Source organism: Mobula birostris, chromosome 10 (assembly GCF_030028105.1).
Source record: "Mobula birostris isolate sMobBir1 chromosome 10, sMobBir1.hap1, whole genome shotgun sequence".
Lineage (NCBI taxonomy): Eukaryota > Metazoa > Chordata > Chondrichthyes > Myliobatiformes > Myliobatidae > Mobula > Mobula birostris.
Genome location: NC_092379.1, coordinates 21,211,875 through 21,224,013, shown reverse-complemented (window position 1 = coordinate 21,224,013; position 12,139 = coordinate 21,211,875). Strand labels below are relative to the sequence as shown.

The window sequence follows — 12,139 nt, the reverse complement described above, 5'->3', positions numbered from 1 at the left end:
GGATCGAGCAGAGTGTGACAGATCTTTAATCCGGATCTGGTCACTGCCGCTGACCTGCCGCCTGTTGCAGAGACAAACATCTTTTGGGGAATTGAAATCGCTGCTGTGGGTGGGGACAGGAAGCCGCGCCTCTGGTTTCAGTGTGTGAGAGCCTGTTCAAACTGCGGCTCCCTCTCTCACTCACAGCCCACGTTCCTATTTAAACAGCGCTTACTGCGGCTCCGGACAAAGCCGGCCTGAGCTGCAGTCGCCGATCTCAAAAGTGTCCAAGTCCGGCTCAGTGTTCAGGGCGATGGGGGTCGTTCCTTATCTCTGTCTCCTCCTGTCTTGTCTGGCAGGTGGGTGTCCCGCGGCTTGTCGCCCAACCGGGACCGGCTGTTTCTCAGAGGCTTTGTGAACCTCTGCCCGTGGAACATTTTATTAATTTTGCTCTTTTTTATTGACAGGCGTGCGGTCCGACATCGTGCTGACACAGCCCGAGTCAGCGGTGGTAAAGCCCGGACAGTCCCACAGACTGACCTGTGTGGTCAGTGGGTTCAGCCTCAGCAGCTATGGCATGAGCTGGGTGAGACAGGTCTCCGGGAAAGGGCTGGAGTGGGTGGCGACTATATCGAGTGGTGGTAGCAAGTACTACACGCCTGGACTCCAGAGCCGGTTCACTGTTTCCAAGGACAGCAGCTCCGTCTATCTGCAAATGAACAATCTGAGACTGGACGACACGGCCACCTATTACTGTGCGAGAGTATGGACCACGCTGATGGGGAGCTGAACAGAAACCGGTCCCGACAAAGGAGCGTCTGCAGCACCGTCTGTCTCCACGGATTCCGCATTGCTGCTTCCCAGAGTCAAATCCCTGAAGCCTCACTCGGACTGCTGGGCGCAAATGTCCATTTCTGGACAATTAAAAGCCCAAAAGGATTCGACTCTCATTCTGGGTGATGGAGGGAGCCGTTGTCCGCAGACAAGAAAACTGTGAAAATGCCTCTCTTATTCACACGCCAGGAAGGGACAAGGACGAAGTATCCAGGAAGAGGCTGCTCCCGGTCCGGACAGGGATCATGTTGACATTTTGCTGAGATTATTGGATGTGACGGGCAAGTGAAGTTACTGCACTGTGTGAATGGGGAGACGGAGCACTGTGACTATCTTGACTACTGGGGCGGAGGAATCTCGCTGACAGTGACTTCAGGTAAGACCAACTTCTCAATTGTATCTTCACGCTCTAGTATTTTATTTATTTACGGTTTTGGCGAATTTGGTGATTCGCCTGAAATCAGTGAGATATTTAGAGCAAGTACATGTATCTCCCCGAACCGGCGGGTTTCTCTAGAGCCCAGTAACAGTACAAGGGTACATACCCCACCCACCAGTGAACTGTCCACAGACCGGGAACAGGCTCAGGGGAACGGGGTCGGATCTTGTCACCAGACTGTGCCTCGACACCAGCCGATTGTGCTGAGTGAGCTCAGTGTTTGGTTCAAATCTGGCTTCTGATCCTCAGCACCGACTGAAGCCACGTTCAGGGGCTGAGCGTTTCAGTGCAGTTGAACTTGTTCCCTGTCAGTGACAACAATGGATCTGTTCAGTGTCCAGTTATTGGGATCGGGTTTTACTGTCAGCTGCTTTCATGTTGAAGGTAATGGGATTAAGACATAATCTGAGGGAATGGTGTACACACGTATGATCTGGTTGATGGCTCAATATCCCCAGGGTACAGGTGGGTGTCAGTCCCATCATGAAATGTCCGGCGTGAGGTCCGTCCCGGGATACAGCAAAAGTATCGGCGATATCCCAGGATTAATTGATGGGATTAATGTTTTAGTTTTATTCCCTGATGGGTGAGGAGGTGGGGTGCGGTGGGAAGAATTTTGGAGTTGGGAAGGCAGTGGGGACGTCGTGCAGGAAAGGTATGGCCGGGAATTGAAATCACAATTCCTTCACACATTCCGGGCAGCCTTGCATTGGTGGGTGGGGGAGTGGGGAGTGGTGCAGGTGGGGTGGGGAGGGAAGCGTTCAAGTCAATAATGTGTAATAGGGGAGTATTTAAGGGAAGACTTGTGATCTGGAACACACTGCCTGAATGATGGTGGTGGTCAATAGTGAGTGTAGAGAGGGAAAAGGAGGAGGTCCACCTTTTGTAGGGATACAGGGAAGAGCAGAGAGACCAATGGGTTTATTGGGTTTGCTCAGCTAAAGGGAAGCACAGACACTATCGGATGAATGGCCTCTCTCTCTGCTCTGTCATTCAATGGATTCAGTATTTATCTTGTAAATCTGGGAAATTCTTCCTCAAAGGGATTCCATCAATCACCTCAGGGTACACAGAGCATGAATTAAATGCAGATTACAGCTCCCATGTCCTAGAAAAACCTACAGCACACAATGATGTATCAAACATGTACGTAATTTAGAAAATACCTAGGGTTACCCTCTGTTTTTCTAAGCTCCATGTACCTATCCAGGAGTCTCTTAAAAGACCCTATCATATCTACCTCCACCACCATTGCCAGCAGTCCATTCCATGCACCCACCACTCTCTGCGAAGAAAGCTTAACCCTGACATCTCCTCTGTACCTACTTCCAAGCACGTTAAAACTGTGCCCTCTCATGTTAACCATTTCAGCCCTGGGAAAAAGCCTCTCGATATCCACATGATCAATGCCTCTCATCATCTTATATACCTCTATCAAGTCACCTCTCATCCTACGACGCTCTGAGGAGAAAACGCCAAATTCACTCAACCTATTCCAGGCAGCCACGGATTAGATACAAAGCTCTTTCTGCACTGTCCCATCCTTCCCAGGGCAGGGGCAGCAGAGGTTAGACACAGAGTGAAGCTTCCCCCAACCTGTCCCATCACACACTCACGGGACACGAGTTGAACTTTACTGTTCAAATGAACTGCTCATTCTCAGTTCACAGACAGAGCAACTGCTCTAATTTCTTGCCCCCTCCATCCCCCGACTGGGTTTGTTTAACAAGTGCTTTCCTACATTAACCAGTGTTGCTGGTGATTCAGTAAAAGTGGTTGTAAGATAAAGTGCTGACATTTACTGAGCACCTTTCATGGTGTCCCCGAGCTCTTCACAGGCAATGAGGTAGTTTCAAAGTACAGCCCTGTTGTAGAGTCGGGAATGTGGAGCCACTCTGCACACAGCAGAATCCACAAACTGCAAGGTGAGAACCATCAGACAGTCTGTTCTGGTGATGTTATTGAAGGAGAAACATTGTCCAGGACACCGTGGACACAGTGATCCAATGGACAGGCACAAGGTTGGATTCGGAGTGATGGGAAACAGGGCAGTACATCAAAGCAGATGAGTAGTGCAGAGGGATGGATGAACAGTCCACGGATACCACCACAACAAAACTGACAAATTTAAACTCAGTTCATAATAATCTGCAACAGATTTGGATCTGCGGTCAGATTTCCAACATCTTAATAATTGGTATTGTTTTTAAATCTAGTCATTAGTAACGTTGATCCTTCAGTTTTACTGATGTCCCTCGGGGAAGGAGATCTCTCATCCTTACCCTTCGACCCTATTTATGACTCCTGACTCATCAATGTGTTTGTCTCCAAATGCCCTCTGAATGGCAGCTCAGATGTGTAATTTATTCAGACTTTACCAGCAAAGCCCAGATCCCAAAAGTTGAATAAATAAAATTGTCCATCTGTTGTTCATACTACCCGATGTTCCATCCACTTACTACAATACAGACTAAAATCAGACGGAGTTTTCCCCAATCTACTGAATCAACATCAATCATTTTGTACAAATACTCAAGTGTCATTTCATTGCAAATTTCTTCCGAACTGATCCACCCTCTTCACCCCAGCAACCTATGACCCACCCAGATCCAGTTCCCCTCTTCACCCCAGCACCCTGTGACCCACCCAGATCCAGTTCCCCTCTTCACCCCAGCACCCTGTGACCCACCCAGATCCAGTTCTCCTCTTCACCCCAGCACCCTGTGACCCACCCAGATCCAGTTCCCCTCTTCACCCCAGCACCCTGTGACCCACCCAGATCCAGTTCCCCTCTTCACCCCAGCACCCTGTGACCCACCCAGATCCAGTTCCCCTCTTCACTTTGCTGTCAGTTTGTTGGGTGTTATTATAAAGACCCAGAGGAACACTGATCCAGACAGAACTGTACTTACCACCTGCTGCTCTCGGGATGTAAAAGATCCTCAGCTGCAAATCTCACCGACTGACATTATTGTGCCTCCTGCACTGCCAACACTGGGAACATCTGTGGGTGAGAAACAGAGTTAATGTTTCACATCAGTGACCTTTCACCAGACCCTGTCAGTCTGATTTCTGGCAACTACGCTGTTTCAGGTTTTATTTTACTGAATTTATTTTGATGAAAACAATTTGCTTTTCATTGACTTCTGCAACCCCAGAACATCCCAGAGCCTTTCCCAACCCAGCAAGTACTTCTGCAGTGTGTCTCTTCATATGGGGGACTAAACATCCAACTTGTCTGCATCTTGTTCCCACAAACTGAACTACAACATGACAATCTAGTCTGTTTGGGTGATGTTGGAAGGGAATAGTCACTTTTAGCCTACAATTCCTAAAGCTCCCCACAACTGGGAAATCCTCATTTGATGTCTCAAAGTTCAAAGTAAAACTTATTATCGGAATACATACATGTCATCACATACAACCCTCAGATTCATTTTCTTGTGGGCATACTCAGCAAAACTATAGAATCGTAACTGTAAACAGGATCAATGAAATAGCAAGAGCATAGAAGACAATAAACTGTTGAAATGCAACCCTAAATAAACAGCAATAAATAATGAGAGCATGAAATAACAAGATAAAGAGTCTTTAAAGTGAGATTATTGTTTATGGGAATGTCTCAATAGATGAGCGTAAATATCTTCTTTTGTTCAGGAGCCTGATGGTTGAGGGGTAGTAACTGTTCTTGAACCTGGTGGTGTGAGTCCTGAGGCTCTTGTTCCTTCTGCCCTGACGGCAGCAGTGAGAAAAGAGTCTGGCCTGGGCGGTGAGGATCTTTGATGGTAGGTGCTGCTTTCTTATGACAGCGTTTCATGTAGATGCGCTCAGTGGTTGGGAGGGCTTTACCCATTATGTACTGAGCTGAATCCATGATCTCTTGTAGAATTTTCCATTCAAATGTATTGATGTTCCCATACCAGGCCGTAATGCAGCCAGTCATTATACTTTCCACTACACATTTATAGAAGATTGTCAAGGTTTTTGACATCATACCAAATCTCCGCAGACTCCTGAGGAGAAGTAGAGGCACTGTCCTGTTTCCTCTGCAATTACATTTATATGTTGGGTCCAGGACAGGTCCTCTGAGATAGTGACACCCAGGAATTTAAAGTTACTGACTGTGCAGTAGATGAACAGATAGACACAGATTACTGATGATCGTCCTGATGGTCCCAGGTCTTTGGTCCCGTAGCTCCCTTGTTGTCAGGGGTTGACGCTGATAAACAGCAGCGAGGTTCCTCAGACCACAGCTGACCATCCCTTGCCCCAGCTGCTGAGTACGAGGGAAGCTGACGACTCTGTGGTTTGAATGGTGCTGGCTGTCGCTGGCATTTCCAAAGTGAACCATTTACCAGTGTTCAGTCACTTACACTGGAGTCAGTCTCACAGTTCCACAGACCACTGTACCCCGGGATTTACTGAGTGACAGCTGCCACGAGAACTGTCAACACACTCCACCACATGACACGTGGCCTTGCTGGAGTTCCCAGGATTAAACTGTGGATTCCACCTCAATGAGTCCCTCACAGACTAGACTTGTCAAAGGATCACAGTCACCATTCTTCTGACTGCGATTCTCGGCCTGGTGTGTCAGGAAGGTGTTTGGCTTGTAAGTTCCACAGGCTCGGTGCGGTTGAAATTCTTCCTCAGTTACACGTGTTTAATTTAGAGGCGGTGTCAGATGCATTATGTAGTGCAGAGGGTAGATCAGAGGTGCAGAGGGACTTTGGAGTCCTCATGCAAAACTCCCAGAGGTAAATTTACAGGTTGAGTCTGTGGTAAAGAAAGCAAATGCAATGTTGGCATCTATTTCAAGGAGAATAGAATGTAAAAGCAAGGAAATAATGCTGAGTCTTTATAAGACACTAGTCAACCACACTTAGAGTATTGTCAAGTGTTTTGGGCCTCATATCGCAGAAACGATGTGCTGTTATTGGAGAGGGTCCATCGGAGTTCACGAGGATCATTCTGGAAATGAAGGGGTTAACATATGAGGAGCATTTGGCAGCTTTGAGCCTGTACTCACTGGAATTTAGAAGTATGTAGTGGAATCTCATAGAAACCTACCGAATGTTGCAAGGACTGGATCGGGTGGATGTGGAGAGGATGTTTCGTGGTCCCCTAATCTGAGGAAAGACATTCTTGCCATAGAGGGAGTACAAAGAAGGTTCACCAGATTGATTCCTGGGATGGCAGCACTTTCATATGATGAACGACTGGATTGACTAGGCTTATACTCGTTGGAATTTAGAAGATTGAGGGGGGATCTTATTGAAATGTATAAAATCCTGAAGGGATTGGACAGACTAGATGCAGGAAGATTGTTCCTGATGTTGTGGAAGTCCAGAACGAGGGGTCACAGTCTGAGGATAAAGGGGAAGTCTTTTAGGACCGAGATTAGGAAAAACTTTTTCACACAGAGAGTGGTGAATCTGTGGAATTCTCTGCCACAGGAAAAGTTGAGGTCAGTTCATTGGCTATACTTAAGAGGGAGTTAGATATGGCCCTTGTGGCTAAAGGGATCAGGGGATATGGAGGGAAGGCTGGTACAGGGTTCTGAGTTGGATGATCAGCCATGATCATACTGAATGGCGATGCAGGCTCGACGGGTGGAATGGCCTACTCCTGCACCTATTTTCTATGTTTTCTGTACGATGGGGGCATCCACAACTGGAGAGCACAGCCTGAAAATTGAGGGGTGACCCCTAAGAATGGAAGTAACGAGGAACTTTTTTAGTCAGCGCAGTCTGTGGAAGGCTCTGCCACAGAGTGTGGTGAAAGCCAGGTCCATGTGTGTATTTAAGGTGGAATTTGATCATTTCCTGGTCTGTCAGGGTATCCCAGGATATGGTGAGAAGGCAGGTGTACGGGGTTCAGTGGGATCCAATCAGCCATGATGGAACGTCGGAGCAGACTCGATGGGCTGAATGGCCTAATTCTGCTCCTATGTCTTACAGTCTTATGGTAGTCTGTTCAGTTGAATTTCAGAAGCAGAGACCATTAGACACTCACCACTATATCACACAGATGGTGTTGGAGACAAGGTACAGATATCCACACAAGGGTTACTTCATACTCAACATCAATACTGAACAGATCATAATTATTCAAATAAACTACTGCTAAATGTTTACTTTTTCTGTAAACTCCACCAATCTGGTGCGAATAGACTTCTAAGAATCCGGAATTATATTTGGGGACGAGACAAGGTAAAACTTTGATATTTTGTCTGAAATCCAACACATGGGACATTGGATGACTGTCTCAGTCAGGGTCTGAGTGGGGTGTTGGGGCACACTTGTGACTGTGTGCTCAAGTCTCCACTGTGAGACTGAACCATAGCCTCCGAGTTCAGTGACACAGATTCCCAGCTGAGTGTTGAAATGGTGAGAGTATTATTTAATGGAGTGAATAATTTTAGAAATTACTGGTTTATAAACTGTACTGTGCAAAAGCCTTGGGCATATCTATATTGCTAGTGTGCCTAAAACTTTTTCATAATACCATATTTATCAATGTGGAATGGAGAGTGAGTTTGTAAATCTGGTGAGAGCAAAGGATGTTGGGAATGGTGAGGGTGGAGCGCTGTGGGACGTGAGTGGGACAGGGGACAGAGAAGGAGTGGCAGGGGCAGGGCTCGGCACGGGTGCAGACACTCCCAACACTGAGACAACAGGCAAGATCATTTGATTCCAAACAATTGGTTTATTGATCTTTCCAGAATGTCTCTCTGGTGCTTCTCACTCGCTCCCCTTTCCCACTCTCAGTCCACAACAGAGAGCCACATCAGAATCAAGTTTATCCTCACTCACATCTGTCATGAAATTTGTTTTTTTTTAGTGGCAGAGATACAGTGCAATACATAAAGTTACTACTGTGTGTGTTGGGGGGGGGGGGGGTAGTCCAGCTATGCGGCTAAGACTTCAGCACAGTACTGTAGTAATTGTAGTGGATAACATGTCTCCTTCTTTGTCTGCCAGTAATGCATTTACTTACAGAAACTTCTGTGAATTTCTTTCCATTTCAGAGGACACGTCCTTGCCATCAGTCTACATCACTCCTTCCTGCAACACAGAATCTGACCAAAAGATCAGCCTCCTCTGTCTGGTCAAGGACTATCAGCCTGAGAGCATCAGTCAGACATGGTCCACTAACAGTGGGGTCATCACCACTGGATTCAAGAAATACCCGGCGGTGTTGGGGCAAAATTCAAAGTTCACGATGAGCAGCTTGCTCGAAGTCTCTGCGGCAGACTGGAAGAAGAATAAAGTCTACTCCTGCAAGGCAGCGAGTGTGACAGCGGTGTTCCCGAAACATCACTGTTAGTATGAGACGTAATTTTCTCTTAAAAGCTGCATTGATCTCAGAGCATAAATCTGGAGTAGGAATCTTTGTCAGATAATGCTGGGCATGGCAACTAGCTCCTTTAATCTACTCTTACAACAGTAGTACTACCCCCTACCCCTTACCAAATTGACATTGAGAAAAAATAAGGAATTGAAATGGGGGAAACGTCCTCGTGAACTCACTGAAACTCAGTATCAGTGGAGGGTGGAGGACACAACTTGTGCTGATCTGCCTCCATTGTATCCATTCCTTTCGGGAGTCTCTCCACCCCCCCCCCCCCCACTAAACCCTCCCTACAGATCAGCTCCTGTACACATACAGAGACCGCTGGCCCATCGTGCCCCTGCACACAGAACGACAATTTAAGCTTTACCCCACTCCTCCTGCACTTTCCCCTCCACCCTGCAGCTGCCCCTCTTCTGGGAAAAGCAATCCCTTGTGAATGTGATGAAGGAATCCACTCCACTGCCCTTCTTTAACCATCTTCTCACAGATCTGAACAAGCCTTTACAGTTACAACAAATTAATTTCCTCCTGTCCATCTGTTCTTCTTTCTCATTGAAAGTAAAATTGTGTTTCCCAAACTTGCTAATGGAAACAGTCCCACACCATGTACACATGCTCACAGGAGCTGGTATCAGTCATTCTCCAGTAAACAATTAGATCATGGCAGGTCTGCACCTCAACCCCATGACCCACCTCTCTGCATTATCATAGCACAGTGGGACACACTGCTGGGAGGTCCAAGTTATACACCCAGCCCTCCCATTTGCTGGTGTGAGCCATCAGATCATCAGATCAGCTGTAAATTAACAACATTCTTGAGAGGGCTGGAATTGGGGAACTTGTCCAGGATGAGGGGGAATGAAGTCCAAAACTTGGGCAAAGCAATCATGTACTCACAGATATTTATTGTGTTACAGCTCCGAAGCTCAGCTCCCTTGTTCCATCCCGGGAGGCAATCCACAGTCAAGCAAATGCTGTCCTGGGCTGTGTGATATCTGGATTCTCTCCTGACAACATTGAAGTATTCTGGAAAAAAGCTGGATCTGCCCAAGAAGGGATTGTTCTCCGTTCCACTCAGAGATCTGATGGTACATTTGAAACAATCACTTACCTGACAGTGCCTATGCAGGACTGGACCAAGAAACAGAAATATACTTGTGAAGTGAATCACGCACCCTCCGGTTTCAGTGGTCAGGTCAACATGACGTATCAAGAGGGTGAGTGATATCGGAAGAAAAATTAATTAACTTAGAGTACTAAAATACTGAACTAATACTCCCACACAATTCCTGTCCCTACCGTCAATCTTGTTGAGTGACGTACAAATGATCTTTGCACCTTGAATCAACTCATTTCACCAGCAGCTTTAACTGGGCAGGAAAGGTGTAAGATTAGGTCACCTGTCCATTCTGTCTCAATAATTTTAGTTGTCTTTGTTTGTAGTTATAAATAAAATAAGTTAGTGAGCAAAGCTCACGTCCCAGGCTTTACCATCTGGAGAAGATCTCCCTGTTCCCTTTTCACTGTCTTCTCGTTTTAGTTCTTCTAAAAATATCTCTGCAATTTTGCATTTGCTTCAGTCTCCAGAGTCTGTTTCCAGTGTTTCCTGAGAGACTCTTCTGTCGATTGTCCACTGTAGGTGCCTGGATTATTTTTGAATTGATGCCCAATCCTCCAGTGAATGTTGCGACCTTGTGTCCTCAGATCCTCGACCAGGTTCAGAGACAACATGCATTTATCATGGCTGACATAACCTCATCCCGATAGGATGTGATATACAGAGGATAGAAAGTGGGAATATGTGGGGCTCCCTTTTTCCCAAGCATGGGAAAAGAGGTGAAAATATCTAACAATTAAATCTATGAATCTTCCGTTTCCAGGTCCCGACTGTTTTTCGAAGCCAGTGGCAATGTTGTTTCAACAGAGTAATCTCAATGCAACATTCTCCGATGGTTCTACCCAACAGTATCATTGTTCAGCAATAAAGTGTGAAATAAAGTGATTGGCTGTCTACAATTCGTCATTGAATTTTATTACACTCCATTTACTGGATTCCAGACCTGCCTCTGGTATCCATTGGGATTGAAGTTTAACAGAAAGAGAAGAAAACACGATTCAAACTGACTACCTCTCCAATCGCATTTCTATTATCCTCGTGGCCACCTATTTCAATTTGACTTCCCATTCCCATTCTGACATGTCTGTCCATGGCCTCCTCTACTGCCATGGTGAGGCCAAATTCAGGTTGGAGTAGCAACACTTCATGTGCCAACCCGATCCCATGAATACTTATTCCCTAACTTGCAGTAATAGTCCCCACTCCTTTATTCTCCATTTTATTCTATTCCCCATACTAGACACCCCCTCATCCCTTCAGTTCTCCTCACCTGCCCATCATCTCCATTTGGTTCCCCTCCTCCTGCACTTTCCTCCATGGTCCACTGTCCTGTCAGATTCCTTCTGTTTCAGCCATTTATCTCTTCCACTTATCCCCTACCAGCTTCTTATTTCATACCTCTCTCCCGTCCACACACTTTCCCCCTCACCTGGTATCACCTCTCATCTGACAGAATGTATTCCTCTCTACTCCACCCACCTTCTTATTCTGGCTTCTGCCCACTTCCTTTCCAGTACCAGTGAAATCTCTCGGCCCAAAATATCGACTGTTTATTTCCATCCACAGATGCTGCCTGACTTGCCCAGTTCCTCCAGCATTTTGAGTGTGTTGTTCAAGATTTCCAGCATCTGTAGAATCTCTTGTGTTTCTGGTTGTCCATACACTCATTCATTTGTGTACATTGTTGCTTCAGTGTGACTCAGATCCCAATTCCAGTTTCCTTGGCCAGATTCCCTCTTGTCTAACTCCAGTCAACAAGAACTGGAACCTGTTTTTCACCCAATGGCTGTGAGGCACGAGGTGATGAAGGTGAACAGGGCTGACTCAGTCAAAGGACTGGGAACAAGACAAATTGGTGAGAGAAGACTCAGGGGTCTAACCAGTCTCCTGTCCAATCTGACATGCTTTGTGTGTAAATCCTGGATCAGACAAATTGCTAAAGTTACATTGATCCACGTGCCGGACAGTGAATTCAGTCCAAGAGGGAAATTCAGTGACTCTAAGGAATGTCACAAAGGAGGATGTTTTGTTAGAATTACCCAAGCATTGACAGAATTATATGCTTCTTGTGGAATAACACCAGCATTCAGTAATAAGGGGAGCGAACTTGACTCAGTCAGGTTTTATGAGGGGACCGCATTTCCTAGGGACTGCTGAACATCAAGACTGTGCTGATATGGGACATAACTGAGAAACCTGCAGAAAACATGTTTAACAACATCACAGTGCTGATTAAACTAAGATTCACAATTCAATGAGCATTCAGTATACACCTAGGTTTGCATATTTGTGGTATTACTCGACAACAATGGTCATCTGGACTATACCCACGGACTTTCTGTTTTAAAAGAAAATTGCTCATAATCTTACTGACATGAGAAAGGTGAAGAAATACACATCACACCTTGTCGGAT

At 46.2% G+C, this 12,139-nt stretch overlaps 2 protein-coding genes across 3 annotated transcripts in view; both read left to right on the top strand.

The window, feature by feature from the left end:
- Positions 1 to 200: 200 nt before the first annotated feature.
- The window catches only part of LOC140203544 (uncharacterized), a 281,956-nt gene continuing 270,017 nt past the window's right edge, over positions 201 to 12,139 (top strand). The window contains exon 1 of the mRNA XM_072269600.1: positions 201 to 338. Within this exon, the coding sequence (XP_072125701.1) occupies positions 293 to 338 (46 nt within the window). The 5' untranslated portion in view covers positions 201 to 292. The remainder of the gene's footprint in view (positions 339 to 12,139) is intronic.
- Positions 780 to 10,624, top strand: LOC140203899 (splenic IgW, short secretory form-like). 2 transcript variants are annotated; one of them, XM_072270041.1, is made up of 5 exons: positions 780 to 1,189; positions 4,910 to 5,037; positions 8,283 to 8,576; positions 9,526 to 9,825; positions 10,489 to 10,624. In XM_072270041.1, the coding sequence occupies exons 3-5, from the start codon at positions 8,477 to 8,479 to the stop codon at positions 10,608 to 10,610; spliced, it is 522 nt and encodes a 173-aa protein (XP_072126142.1). In that variant the 5' UTR covers positions 780 to 1,189; positions 4,910 to 5,037; positions 8,283 to 8,476; the 3' UTR covers positions 10,611 to 10,624. The 2 variants fall into 2 exon arrangements, with proteins under 2 accessions (XP_072126142.1, XP_072126141.1); XM_072270040.1 differs by lacking the exon at positions 4,910 to 5,037.